Below are 19241 nucleotides of genomic sequence, written 5' to 3'. Positions count from 1 at the left end.
CTTTGAGCTAGCTGCGTCATCACATCTGGGGCTAGTTGAACTTATCCTCTGTTCCTCCCCAGTAGCATTTTGACCATCTTCCAACCTGGGAGTCCCATCTTCCGACCTGGGAGTCCCATCTTCTGATGGTATACCGACATATCTCTGGTTGTACTGATCCATTTAGTTTTCATGGCAAGAATACTGGGGTGGGTTGCCGTTTCCTTCCCCAGGGATCGTATTTAGTCTGACCTCTCTGCCATGACCTTCCCGTCTTGGGTGTCCCTTCACGGTTTAGCTCATGGCATCATTGAGGTGCTCAAGCTCCAGCACCACGACAAGGTAACAATCTCCTTTGCTGAAGATCCCATAATATACCTTCCCCAAAATGTCAGAGTTCCAGACTTAGTCATGATGTCTAATTTGACCTTTGATTGGTTACTATACCTGTTTTATTTCCACCTCTTCTGCTAATCCATACACTTCATGTCTCAGTTAATGCTGGTTTCCACAGACACCTGAAGGCTACCTCTTACATTTTTTGGTACGTTGTGCTCTCACCGCAAGACTGACACTTCCCTGTTCTTGCACTTTCCTTTGTCAGTTTCCAAGCCATTCTGCATGTATGCCACCACTTCTGCTAAACTGGACTCTGTCTAATATAGCTAAGTTGTAACTGGCCTTGATTAGCAGGCTTTCATTTCCAGTGACATATATTTTTTATTCCCATACTGTGCTAATTTTATGCTACTGCTGTATGTTAAATATAGATATATGTGTAAGACATGTATGAATACACATGTAAATTTCATATATCCTTTCACTTCTTGAGTACTCACAAACTGCTTTATAGCTATAATATGAAGTTTTATGTCTGTAGGTATCCTATATATTTGGAGCTTTGAGCCTTGTTTAGTTTTTGATGTACTTTGTACTGTCTTCCTGTAATACTGTGACTTATAACAGTTCTGTTTTGTGTAGGAAAATGATGTTGTTGCATTATGAGGAAGGTTTTCGAGTGGTGATACATACATCCAATCTTATTGATGGTGACTGGTACCAGAAAACACAAGGGTAATAAGAAAAGACTTTTAAAAGTTAACTTTCATAGCAAATGTTAGAAGAAGACAAAACTCAGTCAAAGAACTGAACTTTGCCTGACTGCCACTTGTTTTACTGATTTTTTTAAAAAAAACATTTACACAAATGTATGTGTGTGTGTGTGTGTGTGCGCCCGCGCGTGTGTGCAGAATTCCTAAAAGTTGTGCACAATCACTCACTGTTTAGAAAGGCATTTAATATTGTGGTTTGTGGCTACATGCTATGGATTATTGCCTCCTGGGCTGCCTTATTTCCCAGAGGATCCATTCTTATTGGTTTGCCTTTAAATGGGGCTAGATGAAACAATGATCAGGAGGATCCACAGTTGGCTACAGAATCAGACTCAAAGAGTGCTTATCAATGGGACCTTCTCCAACTGGGGAGAGGTAACGAGTGGGGTACCGCAGGGCTCAGTCCTGGGCCCAGTGCTCTTCAACATTTTTATGAATGACTTGGAGGAGGAGGTGCAGGGAATGCTGATCACATTTGCAGATGACACAAAATTGGGCGGGATAGCTAATACTTTGGAAGACAAACAAAATTCAAAGTGATCTTGATAGACTGGAGCGCTGGGCAGAATGAGATTTAATAGGGATAAATGCCAAGTTCTGCACCTAGGAAAAAGAAACCAAATGCACAGTTACAAGATGGGGGATACGTGGCTCAACAACATTACAAGCGAGAAGGATCTTGGAATTGTGGTATATCACAAGCTGAATATGAGCCAACAATGTGATGTGGCTGGAAAAAAGGCAAATGCTCTTTTGGGCTGTATTAATAGAAGCATAGCTTCCAAACTCTGGGAAGTACTAGTTCCCCTCTACTCAGCACTGGTTAGGCCTCATTTGGAGTACTGTGTCCAGTTCTGGGCACCACACTTTACGAAGGATGCAGACAAGCTGTAGAGGGTTCAGAGGAGGGCAACAAGGATGATGAGGGGACTGGAAACAAAGCCCTATGAAGAGCAGCTGAAAGAACTGGGCATGTTTAGCCTTGAGAAGAGAAGACTGAGGGGAGATATGATAGCGCTCTTCAAGTACTTGAAAGGTTGTCACAGAGAGGAAGGCCAGGATCTCTTCTCGATCATCCCAGAATGCAGGACATGGAATCATGGGCTCAAGTTACAGGAAGCCAGATTCCGGCTCAACATCAGGAAAAACTTCCTGACTGTTAGAGCAATATGACAATGGAACCAATTACCTAGGAAGGTAGTGGGCTCTCCCACACTGGAGGTCTTCAAGACGAGGCTGGACAGCCATCTGTTGGGGATGCTCTGACTTGGATTGCTGCATTGTGCAGGGGTTTGGACTTGAGGGTCTTGTTGGCTCTTTCCAGCCCTACTCTTCTATGATTCTATGAAATGCCTTTTTTTGCAAAGCACAGTAGCAAACGTCCAGGTCACGTAGTCTCAGTCAATGATACAACTAATGCGCTTCATTCCTTATCCACTGAGGAATCTAAAATAATAGTTAATAACATCACATAGAGCAAAGCATTTCAAAATAATAAACCATAGATTTATTATTACCTTATCTTTATTCTGGTCCTAGATGGTATAAACTAAAGTCCAAAGATGTAAGTGAAGTTAGATTGGATACTGCATGACTACCACAGTAAAATCCTGTTTTCATAGAGCTCACAGCAAAATTCCAGGAACATATTCCATCGTCAGATGATGGTAATTATAAAGGCCCCACCTTGCTCTGTTTCCTCTTACACCTCAAGAGAAGTAAGGTTTCTTTTCCTGCAGGATGGAGGATGCTGCGCACATACACAATTTTTCCCTTTTAAAAAGGAAGAAAGTAAGTAAGTGTTTAGGTGTATCTTGTACAAGTGGGGTCCTTGAACTGGCAGAGACCATCTGAGCTAAGCAATATGTTCTAATAATACCATGTATAATGAATTTAAGAGTTCAAATATTGCAGAGAATTGAAGTCTTGCTGTATCATATTTATAGATATAAACAGTGGGGCTCTAGTTACTTTATTGCTGCAATACCTCAAGGTCACCTAGATGATGGTTGCTTGGGTCAGGCTGCCCAGAATGCATATACATAATTACATCCTGTCTTCACTTGCTATAGAGAATAGGCTCTAGATAAATTTTATCCTTTATTAAACTTTTCTTTTTTCTTCTTTGATTTGTAGCAGGTAGATGTGAGAGTAAGCCTTTCTAATTCCTTTCGCAGTAGGAAAATTATACTTAGATGGGTTTTGTGAGGAACAAAGAAGATGTATCAAAAACATAGCTAGTAGGCTTTTAAGCAGTAGAAGAACGCTTTGACAACTGAGAACAATGTAGTTTGTGTTCTATATAGCTAGCAAAGGTTCTTCCTGTCTCTTCAGTGTATCTATAGCATAATGCTTGCATTGTTCATGAAGGTAAAAGTGCCACACTGCTAAGTTATCTACATAATGTTTCACTTACTTCTACTTGTCTTTTTGTATCTGTCACTAGAAAATCTGAACAAAGGAATTACTTGGATAGTTCTCAAAGTGTGCATAATTACCACAGATCAGAAACATTTTCCAGATAATTAGCTTGGATAAGCTTCTTTCTAATAATAGCAAAATTATGCCAGTTTTCTGTAATCTGAACTAATAGCACAAATTATGCAAATATTGCCTGATCTAATCAATCATATTTTGATTATGCACATAACTCTCTTCAGCATTATCAGAATTGGCTGCATCTCTTGTGCTGCTATAGGTCTTCATTGTAATTATAAAAAGAAAAACAGTACAGTCATAGAGAAGAAGGAATGGAAGCAGGCACTGGAAAGTTAGCTTGGAGGTTAGATAGGGAAGGACAGAGTTGTGTTGAACGCTAATATTTCTGTCTTCAGTGAAACCTAGCTTAAATTGATCAGAATGTGGGAAATGTGAGGAAAAAGATGATACTCCCCACCCTGGAACTTCTGTGTGTTGTGATTTTGGAAGCAGACCTCAGGCTTGTGTGAACCCCCTCCTCACCCCCTCACTCTGTGTAGAATGGAACATCTGAACCAGGGCACACCAGATTTAGTTGAATATGGGATCACTCTGACTGTGATGCAAACCCTACTTTCTACGTGCGTGATGGAGGCTGGTTGGAGAGCACTCACTGAACCAGGAAGTGCTCCTGATTTTAAAGTGGTGGGGAGAGTAGGTATTGACCAGATGTATGGGGCTGGACAGAGATCAAAGTTTTAAAAGTAGATTTGGTAGTCATTAGTGGCAAAAGAAGAAGCTACCTCTCTTGCTTCATTGAGCTGAAGGAAATATTGAGGAAACACTGGTCATGCTTGCCTGTTTAAGCGTTTTGAATTCTTCCATATTTTTCTTTGTGCAACACTGGTACAATACACAATAGGCTTTGATGGCTCATGTTCAAATAGAAACAAAGTGCAATTAAGTGGTGATATATATGTTTACTATGCTTTTGAGAAATGAAGCACTAGAATTATATAAAGAATAGAACTCTTCTGTTTATAGAGCCTTCCTCTTCCTGTTAACTGCAGAAAACAAATACAACATAGTCATTTGGTAGTGCATCACTCTTTCTTTCTTTTCTTCTAGAATATGGCTAAGTTCTCTGTATCCAAGATTAGCACCTGGATCTGCTGAGTCTGATGGAGAATCTCATACCAATTTTAAGTCTGACCTAATAAGCTATTTGAAGTCTTACAATTCTCCTACTCTCAATGAATGGATTGAAGTAATCAAGCAACATGATCTTTCAGAGACACGGTATATACTTTGAGATATATTACTTTTGTAAAGATTTGTGTGAAATTACTCCTGAATTAGTTTTGTATTTCAGCATAGTTATGTAAAGATACACCTATTTCGGTATGAGCAGGTACACCTATTATATTGAGTTAGGTAATCCTGGAGATGCAATGTTGCCTGATCATTATTATAAATATCTTGCTCTTATTAATGCTCTCAGGTCATGTAAGGAAGAAAGACAAAATTGAGACACTAAATGAAAGGTGATTCCTTTTTCCAAAAGTAATCTTCACATGTTGAACAATTTAACTTGCACTGTAGGCAGTAGCATCTTTTAAAGCACTATAATGCAGTTTGGTAAAGCATCCTAATTTAACATTGAATATACATTTTATGTATTTTTTTAAATATAGAGTGCATCTTCTTGGGTCAACTCCAGGTCGATACCAAAACAGTGAAAAAGAGAAATGGGGTCATCTTAGACTTAGAAAGGTACTGGATTTTTATGCCTGTCATCTTTCCTTCCTTTCTCTCTAAGTATGAATTTATAGAATCATACAATTGGAAGGTATCTCAAAGGTCAACTATTCCAATGCCCTGCCAATGCAAGAAGTCCATTGTTAACAGCCTCTCTCACAGATGGTCATCCAGCTTCTGCTTGAAAACTTCTAATGAGAGTCCACCACCTTCACAACAGAGGACAAGCATATTGCTTTTTCACTGTCTCTCTTCCAGGTTAAACATACCCAGCTCCTTCAGCCTTTCCTCATAGGCCTGGTCTCCAGGTTGCCCTCATTCTAGGCCTCTGCCCCTCCTCCATTCTCTGGTGGCACTAGAAACTGACAAGGAAATACAGTCAGGGCCAGAAATATTGGAACAAGGATAACTGTTTTGGCAGTTGGCCTCTGTACACCACCACATTGAAGTTGAAAGGAAACACACCCAAATGGGAGCAAAGTCAGGACTTTCAGCTGTAATTCAAGGGGTTTGACAAAAGTGGGGCACTAACCATTCAGGAACGACAGCCAGTGGCATGCCCATACCACCATCGTTGGTGGCTCATAAGTAATGGAACGAATGGCTGACAAGCAGCTGCATGACCTGGTGTGGCCTGTTTCCTGGGTACTCCATGTCCATTATTAAGCAGATAAAAGGCCTGGAGGTGGTTCTGAGTGTTACATTTGCATTTGGTAGCTGCCCACTGGAACTCCCAACACGAGGTCCAAAGAAATGTCCATGCGAGTGAAGGAGGCCATCATTAGGCTGAGGAAACAACATAAACCCATCAGAGAGATAGCAAAAACATTGGGAGTGGCCAACACAACAGTTTGGAATATCCTGAAAAAGAAGGAATTAACTGGCAAGCTCAGCAACAGAAAAAGGCCTGGAAGACCATGGAAGACAACTAAAGTGGATGACTGCAGAATTCTGCTCATGGTGAAGCAGAATTTCACAACATGTGAAATTTCACAACATCTAGCCAGGTCAAGAATGCTCTTGCAGAGGTAGGCATGTCATTGTCAACATCTACAGTCAAGAGACAGCTTTATGAATGTAAATACAGAGGCTTCACAATAAGGTGAAACCACTGGTAATGCTCAAGAACAGAAAGGCCAGATCAGCCTTCGCCAGCAGACACCTAAAAAGGCCTGCCCAGTTCTGGAATAAGATTCTTTGGACTGATGAAACCAAGATTAAATTGTACCAGAATGATGGGAAGAGAAAAGTATGGAGAAGGAAAGGAACAGCTCATGATCCAAAGCATACCACATCATCTCTCAAACATGGTGGAGGTAGTGTTATGGCATGGGCACGTATGGCTGCCAGTGGAACCGGGTCACTGGTGTTTATTGATGACATGACTGCTGATAAAAGCAGCAGGATGAATTCTGCAGTGTATAGGGCTATACTTTCTGCTCAGATTCAGCCGAATGCTGCCAAACTGATAGGACGCCGCTTCATATTGCAGATGGATAATGACCCAAAACATACAGCAAAAGCTACCCAAGAGTTTCTCAAGGCAAAGAAGTGGGATGTTCTCCAATGGCCAAGTCAGTCACCTGATCTCAACCCAATAGAGCATGCTTTTCCCTTACTGAAGACAAGACTGAAGGCAGAAAGACCCACAAACAAGCAGCAGCTGAAGGCAGCTGCAGTCAAGGCCTGGCAAAGCATGTCGAGGGAGGAAACGCAGCATTTGGTCATGTCCATGGGTTCTAGACTTCAGGCAGTCATTGACTGCAAGGATTTTCATCCAGGTATTAAAGGGGATCCTTAAGTTTGAAATTATGTTGGTTTGTTCCATTACTTATGAGCCACCAACGATGGGTGCGTGTGTATGCCACTGGCTGTCCTTCCTGAATGGTTAGTGCCCCACTTTTGTCAACCCCCTTGAATTACAGCTGAAAGTCCTGACTTCGCTCCCATCTGGGTGTGTTTCCTTTCAGCTTCAATGTACGGAGGCCAACTGCCAAAACAGTTACCCTTGTTGCAATATTTCTGGCCCTGACTGTAAAGGTGTGTTGAATTAGTGACTTGGGGCACAATCCTATCCAGATTGTTGGCAGCCTCTGAACTTGGAAGCTGCTGAGTGTCCAATGCAGGGCTGGAGGACAGTGGCAGCTCTGTGCTCCAGTCACCTTGCATTTGTGCTAGATGGGCAATTTCACCGGTCTAGTAGTGATGCCTGTGGGGCAAGGGAAGGAGGTTGGGGCAGCTATAGGAAATGGCATAACACAGCTGCCTCAGTCTTCTCCCCTCCCTGGTCCCAGGAATGCCCCCTTTTCCCTGTCCATGCTCTGTTTTCTCAGTGTGGACAGGTAGCCAGCATGGTTCTCTGTGCACCAGCTACAGGGGGGATGGGCAGGGATGGGGAGCATGGTTTCCTGGCTCTCAGCTTGGAGCCCGGTCTCCAAGCTTCGAGCCAGGAAACCAAACTATCCTGGCCTCCCTCCCGCCCCTTGTCTGGTGGGCAGAGATGTAAAATTTCCTGAAATGTTGAAGCCATGTAAGAAAACTGTGGTGTTGCTTTTTCCAGGAGAAGAAATGGAAATATTGGGAATAATTGAAAAATAAGCCATACTTTTTTTTTAGCACTCTTTATAGATCTAAAGTCTCTTTGTTGCTTTAAGGCAGCCTTCCCCAACCTGGTGCCCTCCAGATATGTTGGATGTCAGCTCCCATCAGCCTCAGGCAGCATGGCCACTAGTTAGGAATGCTGGGCATCATAGTCCAAAATATCTGGAGGGTACCAAGTTGGGGAAGGCCGCTTTAGGAACATAAAGCAGCCTTTCTGTTCCTAAAGCGATTTGATGTATAACTTGATTTGCTCATAAAATTATCATTATATTTTAAAACTTTTAAATGTAAACTCAGTGCATTGGTAATTGTCTGAATAAACTATACTTTTACATTTAATGTACCAAACATAATACTTTTGTGAGCAAGCCATGATATACATAACTTATTTTAGGTTCCTATTTAATGTCTGACCAGAGAGAACATCAAAAAGTAGTCCCTGAAACATCTGAATCATCCTAGAAGCCAGAAGAAGCAGGAAGAACTAGAGGCAGAGGAAGACTAGTGTACAGCATCTGTTCCTATATGTAAGGACTTTTAGAGAAATTCCTAAACCTGTTCCTGTTTATGAGATGGAGCTTAGGGAAGTCTGATCTAAAGGAAAAGCTATTAAGATTTTATTTAGCCAGGAAAGACTTGGCTTAGGAATGGTAATCAATCATATTTAATTTAAGAACCTTTAAGCAATCTGAACCTGTTATTTGAAGAATGACGTTTTATTCACTTTTATAAATAATTTCTGTTAATGAACATCTTATTTTTTGTTCATTTTGAAAAGTTGCCTCTGGTGGTAGTGTCAGTCCCATGCCTATGCTATAGGAAACAGGCTACTGAGTTTCTTTTAGGTAGAGTTGGTTATTCTAGTGGCAGCAATTAAAAGGTTTTATAGCTGAGGCAGCATTCTCTACTGGTGAGGTCTAATTGAGGACTTTATTAAAAACTGTGGCAATGAGTTCTATAGACCCAAACCTCAACATTAATTAAAAAAAAACATAGGTGGGATAACCCACATGCTTTTCTGTCACATCAGATGATCATAGCTGGATAACCTACAGTATCTTTTTCACATGTGGGTTTTAGATTAGAACTACATTAATTGACTGCTACAGCATCTAACTTAGAACATGCCCAGAAACACAGGACTCTGTAGAACAAAACCCAAACTGTCAGGAATGCACATCTACTGTCAAGAATGCACAATGGTGACTCTACTGACATGCTGGGAAATGGAGTATAAAAGTCTATCTGTAAATATATTAAAAATAACATAACATTGTAAATAAGGAATGAGAGAAATAACTGTGCTGGGAATCTTACAGAGAGGATTAAAAACATTTTTCCCCATGGCTACATTATTTCCAGACAATTTATATCTCTACTTTTTCTATGAAAATGTTCTTATTAAATTGTTTTTAGAAATCATTTTGGGGAGTAAAGGATGGGCAACAATATATAAACACTTTGAATTAAATTCTAAAAAAATATATTTCATAATCCAAAGCTGTTCAGTTTTTTCAGTTTTTGAGAAAACAAAAAGGTCCTCAGGCGGGGGCAGAGAAGCATGTTTTTTTTCTGAATTTTCCTACTTTTTTTCCTGGGCCTTCACATTTCTGGGTGGGCATAAGATTGCTCTCCCTGGGTAGTAATGTACACCATATATTGATACATATATGTAAATAGCAGATCCATAAAATATTTTGGGTTAATTTTACTCTTTCTGTGGGGACGAGTTGTAGTACAGTAGGAGATAGACCATGTTTTATGAGCGTTAACTCACAGAAGCTTATGCCACAGTAAATGTGTTAGTCTTTAGGGCACCACAGGTTGCTTTGCTGCAAAATATTAATATGGCTTCCCTTCTATTTAAAAAAAAATGGGAAAATAGGTTTTTAGGGAGAAACTGTAAGCATTCAGCACAGATATCTGTAATGAATCCACTAGTGGTATGCTAAACAAGTAGCTAATCAAAGAACAATATCTATGTCATACATTACCTAATCAAGTAACGTTGTTCGGTAGAGTTTGACGTTTCAAAGGTGGTAATGTTCTGTTGCTGTTGTGTTTAATTTCTCTCCACACAGCTTTTGAAAGAGCATGCAACGCAAGTACCTGATCAGGATTCTTGGCCTGTAATAGGACAATTCTCAAGTATTGGATCAATGGGAGCTGATCAGTCCAAATGGCTGTGCTCAGAATTTAGAGACAGTTTGGCCTCTCTAGGAAAAAGTGTGAAGACGCTAACAAATCATGACATTCCCATTCATTTGGTATTGGTCGCTTTTTATATCTTTTTTTTCTTAGGAAAGGATAGAGAAGCAGTGGTTCTGCTCTCGGCATCTTTATTTAAATCTTACTGTTAACAAATATTTTACTTCAAAAGCTTCAGTTAAAAATACTTTTCCAAATGTTTTTAAAGCTCCTAGAGTCTAGTGCAGAGAAAGTTAGCTATGTTGAGCAATGATACGCCTCATTGAACTCAATGAGATTTGTGCATGACTAATGTTTCTTGAAGTCATGGTGTTGCACACATGTTGTATACAAGCACTTATAGCTCACTTTTATTTCATTTTTTTTTGGTTATGGATTCTGAAAGACGTACCTAGTTACGCTTAACTTTTTCCAAAATGGATGCCCTTACTTAAGGGTTGGATCCAGACTTAGTCATGCTTAGTGTAGACCTATTTAAATCAGTGGGGCAAGTAACTCCTGATTAAATCTTTATCAGACCCAAAGTGTTTGTGTGTACCATGTTATTTGGAGAGAATTCTTTGAGATTAATAAATCGCATAACATCTTTTCAAGTTTGTATAAATGTTAAATAAAATACATTTTATTATAGCTAACTTTGTAGCTACATCTTGTTTAGGTTTACCCAACTGTGGACAACGTGAGACAGAGTTTAGAAGGATATCCAGGTAAAAACATACCTGTCCTTTGGGTACAGTGTTGAAAGAGAGAATAATAAGTGTTAGACTAAATAAGGGGTTTCTTGGAACTAGTTTCTAGATGTGCTGTAGTATTTTTAAAAAAATAAAACAAAGTTTATTTCTGCTATCCCACTGTTTGATCCTATTAAAGGTCCCTTAGGTGGCTCCCACCTAAAACTTAACCACGCACCTTAAAACCATCCTATGATAAAATCTGCAAATAGATGGGAACCATAGAAGACCAAAGTGTAAATCATTTGCAAAAATTCTACTCAATCTGTTCTTTGCATATTTGTGGTGGGAAGAGTGTTGTTGATTCACCTTTCCATAGTCTAGTGACTTACCATTTCAGTGGCACAATTAAGTATTAAAAATTGGTCTTTTCTTTTTATTTAAGCTGGGGGCTCTCTTCCATACAGTATACAAACTGCACAGAAACAGCTGTGGCTGCACGCTTACTTCCAGTAAGTGAACGATCTCTTCATAATGGAAGGCATTCTGTTTCCTAATTAAAAAAAAAATCATGCTGAGAGTTGAAGGACTTTTTTCTGTCTAAACATGCATAGGATTGAGCCTTTAGGGTAGTAATGTATACTATATGTAAATATCAGATCCATAAAATAGTTTGGGTATTTTTAGGAGATATGTTTTACGAATGCTAACAGAAGCATATGCCACAGTAAATTTGTTAGCCTTAGGCTGCATGTGTTGTTTTTACTATAACATACTACTATGGCTTCCCTTCTGTTTTTTTTAAAAAAATATTGGGAAACATGTTTTTAGGGAGAAACTGTAAGCATTCAGCATGGTGCCTCTCCTGGTGTTGTCAGGGCCTATGCCCTAGCTATTGTTGCGGGTTGCTGCTGTTCACAGTCTGGATTAGGAGGGTCTAAACCAGTGGTAGGCAACCTGGCTCCCTCCAAATGTTTTGGACTACAACTCCCATTAGCCTAAGCCAGCGTGATCAGGGATTATGGGAGTTGTAGTCCAAATTATTTGGAGGGAACAAGAATGTCTATCTCTGGCTTAAACTATGTTGGAAGAGGCTACATGACTACCACGTCCAGATAATGTGGATCTGAAACCTCATTCTTTATGGTATAACCTGAAACTTCCCCCTTTTTAAACAAATTATTTGAGCAAATGGTCAGCTGAAACTTCAGGACGTAGCCATGCCATGCCACACATTAAGACTTACATGAGAGCATCTCCAGATTTCCAGAAGATTGCATGGTTTCTAGTAACAAGGTAAGTCTTTTTTCTTCTTCTCATGCCTCCAATAAGGCTACTTCTGTGGTCATTAGTCCCTAGGTGCTCCTTCTGTTTAACATCATATAAAGGTTAAAGCTGTTGGGTGGCCATTCAAGATTTCTTTTGAGCAGTGATGTGGGTATTCCAGAACATTTTTAACTAGAAAATTTTCCTAAACAATTAGAATAATTTGCATCTGGAATTTTTCAATTTGCATAAAGGAATTTTCTGCTGCCCTAGAGAGTGATTGAATTAGCTTGTTTATTTTACTGGTATTTAGTAAATAAAACTAACTTTAAAAAAAAGTATCACGTTATTTTTTTGTCACAGTACATACACCACAAGTATTTGACCTGAAATGTTTGAGGGGGGAAATTAAATCACACTTGATGTGATTTTAATGTTGTGTTACATCAAAAAATGTTGGGGGAATACTTGAAAAATATAAAGACAATAGCATGTAATTTCCTTACATTGTTTAAATTTAAAGGCTGGGAAAGAGTACTGAAAACTGTTGACGCAGTAACAAGTTTTAGCAACCCAAAGAACTATGCATGTACAACCACTCATCTATTTCAACAGAGTTCAGTTCTCTTACATTGAGTTTGTTGGGGCACCTTCAGTTCACTGAACTACCTATTAGTTCTGTTTCACACTGAGACATACATGTATTTCAGTGAGTTACATGTATTCGTTCACATACTTGCTACTAAGTGTAATCACATTTTAAAAAATTAATTACAACTTTGAAACTGCCATGCTTTCCTAATAATGTATTTGCATTTGGCATCCATTCATTGTTACTAATGAACTTATGAAATTGATTTTTTCCCATGGAAAAATAAAACACTGGAAAAAATTTCACCCTACATCACTGCTTTTGGGTCCTAGAAATGGGGGAACCCTCTTCCATTTAGTTCAGGGAGTGAAGTGTCTTGCTATTTCTTCTCTTCTGTGGAATCAGGATTGTGTCCAAATTGCAGTAATAAAAAGTGCTAAAACATCACTCTTCTGACTTGAAAATGTTCATGTTCAGAGAATTTGGAATACTTTGAAAAGGAAACCAAAACAGTGGAATGTTCTAGAAGCCAGATTCTGCACTCTATGCATAGGAACTTTTTCTGTGAGCACCCTGGAGCACAATTCTAACTTAATTGCTGTTTTTCTTTATTTCTAGTGCAAATCTTTCCAAGGCTGCTTGGGGAGCTTTTGAGAAAAATGGCATGCAGCTGATGATCCGATCATATGAGCTAGGAGTTCTCTTCCTGCCTTCAGAATTTGTGAGTTCATCTAAGCTCTGTACAGTGTTGCATTTAGTAAATGCAACAGAGAACTTTTTGTTTTTAGCAATTGATCAAGAACATAAGCCTGAATAGGGAAATGAAGACATCAAGAATATTGTGTTTGAGAAAGAAGGCAAGAGAAGCAGTACTTTTCTGTTAACTTCTCACTTCCTAAGAAAATGATTAGTTACCAGACATCAAGTAGGTTCAGTTAATGGCTGAGTTAACATGTGAGATTAACCACTGGTTTAGTGTTACAAAAACAAGCCTTGGGCTTGCGCACTCCATCCGCTCCATGCACTTGCAGGGAGGAGACCAGATGCTTCTGTTTTTGATTAACCACAGTTTAGTGTTGTGTCAAAACCCTAAACTGTAGTTAATCTTAACTGTTAGTGAAAGCAGGCCATGGTTTGCTAAACCACAGTTTGAAGTTAGCTTGTTAAAACTAATTGCAGTTTGTCCAAGTTCAGAATTCACAACGAGCTGCAGTTTGTCAAAAATAGAAGCAAAAGCTTCTGAACTCTTCCTCATGCCCACACTGGGAAAAAAAAGGGTGAAGGGGTGAGACTGACATTCTCACAGGCTCATTTTCATGATGCTGAACCACGGTTTCATGTTGCATCTAAGCAAGGCACTGAGCGGGGCCTTTCATCTTCATGACAAAGTTTGGTTGATCACACATTGTGAGAACTTCCATGCATTGATTGTTTGCATTATTAGTGCAAGCTTCTGCTATATGCAATAAATAATATGTGAGAGTGTACAATGCTAGTTTCTCACACATATCACTAATCGGAAGTAAGTGGAGGCATGAAGGTTGAATTGAGCTGTGGGTTTCTTTTTGTTAAAAGTCCCTTGAGTTATTCATCAAGAATCCCAATTCAGTATTGTAGTTTTACAAGTGGAAATAATCTAGAACACTTTCTGTCTGGAACAGTCTTCCCCAGCCTGGTGCCATACTGGCTGAGGATGATGAGAATTTTAGTCCATCACATCTCAAGGGCACCAGGTTGGGGAAGGCTGGTCTGTAACCCTTTCAGTCTCTTATGAAGTGATAGAATCACGTTTTGTAAGATCTTTTGAAAAGCTGGCTTGTTTTGTTTTGGTATACCATCATTTAGAGCGAAATAAAAAATTAGAGGCTAGGCATGTACCCAGAGAGCAAATAAAGATGTTTGCCCTTTCATTAATTTCTTACAAGTTGCATACTTTTATCTTTCTGATATAACATTTGTTAGCCTTCAATATTGCTCTGGGCCAAGTGTGGGTCAGGTAGGTGTTTATACCTTTCAAAAATAAAAATCAAGATGTATAAAACTTTTGTTAGTTAAAACAGGGTCACTGATTCCTGCAATTGCATTTTTAAACTATAATTTCAGGAAAAGAACTAAAAATAAAGTTGGGAAGTTGGGGAAAGAAGTGGCATAGTCTGGTATGAGTCAGGTAAAAGGGTGTCAGATTAGCAGAGAGGACAAGCCTGAACAAATGGCTTCCTTTAATTCACCTGAAAAATACACTCATGTTTCTGTGAAATCATAAGGGGCAGTTTATATAAAAAATAAAAGTAATTAAACATGAGAATGAAAACCAAAATAATTTCTAAGCTTGGTGTTTTTTCTATAGCCCTCTTGAATTTTCTTTACCACTTGCACAAAACTTCTTATAGTTCTGAGCTGTGGATGTCACAGGCATAATGACAATGATTTTTTAATGAGACAGACTACTGACTATTGGGCTATAAGTAGGTTACTGGGACAGCTATTTTGATAAATGACACATTACACTGAGATCCCCCCCCCCTCCACATGTGATGTCTTAAAAATCTGAGATAGAAAACAATAAGAATTGTAGCATTGGGTGATACTCGGTCAGTCTTATTTGTCCACCTTTTTAGCATACTAATACTGGAAGAAGCTGAAAAACAAGATGTACCATACTAAGGAGAAAAAAGATTCAATTTACTGGCCTGCTAAGCAACACTGCATACAACTTGTATCTGATCTAGAAAATGTGATTATCCTTACCTTTCAGCTATGTTTGTTGTTTCAATTAAACACCCTTGTAAATGAATCTGGGGCAAGAAGCAATTGCCCCGAGTGCCTTAGTAGAAAACTAAGTGGAATGCTATGGCAGCCCCATAGGCTTCTTGGTTCCTTTTTCCAATTCTCTTTTCCTTGAGGATATGATGTGTCAAGCTGGACTGTGCTCACTGTCAGACTTGTGGCAACATCCAGCACAGCTGAAGGCCTGGGCTAGCTTTTTTGCCTGTTTGCATAAAAGTAGTTTGCTACATCTTGGTATAGAGTAACAGCAGCTGTTGAGAGCAGTGATTTCAGAAAATTTTTCACTGCTACATTTTTCCATGGAATTTTTTTCCGTTTCTAAACAGACATTATTTCATAAAATGAATGGATAGAAAACTAGTCAAACTGAAACGGACCAAATCTGTAATAACCTTTTTCAGGTGAGTAACCCTAGGAGACGCACTCAGATGTGCATGCAGACATATATGATGCATAGCCATGTGGGCATGCTAAAAGAGTGTGTTAACCATTTTCAGTGCCTTAGTTTTTTCCTTAACATTTATACAACGCCAATGAAATGTATGCCGTTGAATTGTCCAGTCTTGAAATACTTACAAGTATTCCATTAAAAATATTTTCCAAGAAAAGCTTTGAATGTTTTTGAGTACGACAATTTGAACTACATTAATAAATGATTAATTGAATTTGTTTTTCCTAATCACATATATACTTTTTGCTTCCAGGAAAACACATGAGATTTATATAGCAAGTAATATTAACATGGGATGCTTTGTTTTAATTTTTTGTTTACAAAATATGCCAAATATGCTAAATTAGATCCTATGCTATTTTGGGTGTTGGAATTTTTTCTGGAAGTTTTTTCTGATTCAAAATCTTCTGGACAGCCTGTGTCATTAGTTGAGAGGCAGCTCCCTCCCAACTGCTGGCCATTTCAGTCCTGCTGCATGTGATTAATGGGAGGAACCTACCCGTTCTAGCAGCTCTGAGGCTGAAGTCAGGGGAAGTATATCTTCAGAAACCAAAATAAGTTGTTGCTAGCTATCTTGAGTAGTCTCCAACCTTTTTAGACTTGAGCCCAACCTTTTCATTCCAACTTGCACATGGAACCTACTTTTAATTTATTCTCCTTTGTCCTTTTTTCCTTTTCTGATTTTCCCCTTCTGTTATTTCTGCTGTCTCCCTTAAGCTTCTTAAAAAAAAAAAAAATGACAAAAAAGAAAGTGATGGTGCCTCTGTACAACCCACCTTAGGTCCGTGTGTGACCCAGTTACAGATCAGAATCTACCAACTGAAAACCAGTGATCACATTCTTTCTTTGTGCTTGAATAAGAGCTTTTAACAAGAACCAGGATCCAGATACAGCTATGTGCACATGCAGCACAGCACCACGTGTGCCTAGAGAGGCTGTTGATATTCCCTTCCAGCTGTTGCTCCTTGCACCATATTGACTCCCACCCAGGAGCCCCTAATCTTCAGGAACAGCTAGGGGAGGAAAACATGAGGCTGTAGGACATGGGGATCTTAAAAATCATCTTGTGCATACATGGCTTTCTGGATCCTACCTATGACCACTAAAACACATATTCATAAAGCAGCACACATCTACATCACAAATCCAAGAAGTTATTAAACTGGCCTTTTGAGGCCTTAGTCAGTTTGAATGAGACAATTAATTAAAAAGCTGTTTCTCTTTTGTTTTTGGAAATTGTTTGATACATGTTTTTGCTGTTATTTGGGAGCCCACCAAATTCTTATAAACAGGACCATGTGTAACAGAGTATCTGCTGACTTTCTGACTGCTTTCTGATGAAAGGAAGTGAACATTTTGATTGAATGTAATGCTGCTTTTCCATCTGCACTTTTCACAGGGCTTAGATACAGGCTATTTCCAAGTGAAGGAAAACATTTTTTCTGATGAACAACTGTTGTCATTTCCTATACCTTATGATTTGCCCCCAGAGAAGTATGAAAACAAAGGTAAGACATTCTCAAGTGGGGAAAGGGGGACAAATACCACACTTAGGTAAAATGCATTTTCCTTCTTGAATGCGAGGAAAAACATTTGGCAAGGTGAAAAACATAACTGTAGTGTATTGGAGCAGGAGGATGCTGACATCTGTGGGACTGCCAAAAAGGGAGACTAATTCAAATAACTTAAAATATTTGAATCGCCCAATACCTAAGCTCCCTTTTAAGAGGACTGGAACACGCTTAAGAGGACTAGATCATATTCAAATAATTGTTATGGTAAGTATTCAGACCAGTGTGATGATGTGTTGACAACTGAGGGTGCTTCCAGATGGAGGGCTCCTAATGCTACCAGTCAGAAGACACTGTGCATGGAGATCAGCAAAATGGAAAGCGAAACAATACCAGTAGAAACAAAAGGCAATGTAGCAATACTGGCAGTCACTCCCATGCCAGTTCTTGCGATTCTGCCACTACCCACCAATTGTTAAGTTGCTTGCTGTTGAAACCCCCATGGGGTGAGGACTTCATTAGCCAATGCATGGCAATGGCTAGGACACTATGATGACATCACAGAAACCATCCTTATTGCCCAAGCAATGGACAGTAGTTCCTCCTGTGACCCAGCCATTAGGAGGCTTGTATGTAGAACCCAGAGGCTTCTGGGTGGAATTGTTTTGAGTCCTGCTGAGGTGGCAATAATTCCATACAAACAGTGCTAATAACACTGCAAACCCAGAATTTCAACCCCCCTCAAACCCCTAAGAACCTCCAATTTGGGGGTCTTAGTGGGTCAGGGATGGAGAATGTCCAGGAGTCCACATTTGAAGTATGCTCTCTGTCCCTTGCTTATTTGTGTGGGTAGCTTTATCCTCCCTGAATTTGTCCATTACCCTTTTAAAGCTATCCCAATTAGTAGCCATCACTATTTCTTGTGGAAGTGATTTCCATAGTTTAACTATGTGCCGTGTGAAGAAGTATTTCCTTTTATCTGTCTTGAATCTCCCATCAATCAGCTTCATGGGATGACCCCGAGTTCTAGTATTATGAGAGAGTACTATTATGTACTTTCTCCACACCATGCATAATGTCTACACCTCTATCATGTCTCCCCATACTCACCTTTTTTCTAAGCTAAACAGTCCCAGATGTTGTAACCTTTCCTCATAGGGGAGTTGTTCCAGTCTCTTGATCATCCAACCCTACAATATCCTTTTTTAGGTGTGAGTAGAACTATACACCATGTTCCAGGTGTGGTCGCTCCAAAGATTTGTATAAGGGGAGTATGATCTTGACAGTTTTATTTTTGATTCCTTTCCTAATTATGCCTAATATGAAATTTGCCTTTTCCACAGCAGCTGCACACTGGGTCAGCATTTTCATCCACCACACCCCAAGATCTCTTTCTTGTCAGGTCTAAGATTCCATCACCACATATGCATTTTTTGCCCCAATGTGCATCACTTTACACTTGTTTACATTAAACTGCATTTGCTGTTTTGATGCCCATTCTCCCAGTTTGGAGCCCTTTGCAATGCCATCTTGTTTTAACCACCCGAAATGATTTGGTGTCATCAGCAAACTTGGCCACCTCACTGCTTACTCCTAATTCCAGATCATTTATGAACAAGTAGAAAAGCATTGGTCCCCATATGCATCCCTGTGGGGACCCACTGTTTACATCCCTCCGTTAGGAGAATTTACCATTTATTCCTACTGTCTGCTTTCTGTTCTTTAACCAGTTACTGATCCATAAGAGGACCTCTCCTCTTATTCCATGACTGCTAGGTTTGCTCAGGAGTCTTTGGTGAGGGACTTTGTCAAAAGCCTTTTGGAGTTCAAGTAAACAGTGTCTGCACCCCTGTCCACATGTTTATTGACACTCTCAAAGAACTCTAA

The 19241-nt window shown here is 39.5% G+C and overlaps 1 protein-coding gene across 4 annotated transcripts in view; it reads left to right on the top strand.

The window, feature by feature from the left end:
* Positions 1-19241, top strand: part of TDP1 (tyrosyl-DNA phosphodiesterase 1) — a 46652-nt gene that overhangs the window by 18425 nt on the left and 8986 nt on the right. For 2 of the 4 annotated variants that reach the window (XM_084840911.1, XM_084840901.1), the window contains 9 exons: positions 961-1053; positions 4638-4808; positions 5204-5282; positions 9950-10135; positions 10735-10783; positions 11193-11259; positions 11936-12043; positions 13224-13326; positions 17243-17351. In XM_084840911.1, the coding sequence (XP_084697037.1) occupies positions 961-1053; positions 4638-4808; positions 5204-5282; positions 9950-10135; positions 10735-10783; positions 11193-11259; positions 11936-12043; positions 13224-13326; positions 17243-17351 (965 nt within the window). Of the gene's footprint in view, positions 1-960; positions 1054-4637; positions 4809-5203; positions 5283-9949; positions 10136-10734; positions 10784-11192; positions 11260-11935; positions 12044-13223; positions 13327-15718; positions 15794-17242; positions 17352-19241 lie in introns of all 4 variants that reach the window. The other 2 variants (XR_014788630.1, XM_084840919.1) reach the window with 2 other exon arrangements.

The sequence above is a fragment of the Heloderma suspectum genome, chromosome 1 (genome assembly GCF_057233095.1).
Source record: "Heloderma suspectum isolate Gila_16-S chromosome 1, 16-S_ref, whole genome shotgun sequence".
Taxonomy (NCBI): Eukaryota; Metazoa; Chordata; class Lepidosauria; order Squamata; family Helodermatidae; genus Heloderma; species Heloderma suspectum.
Note: the sequence above shows the minus strand (reverse complement) of the source record. Positions and strands in the feature narration are given on the sequence as shown.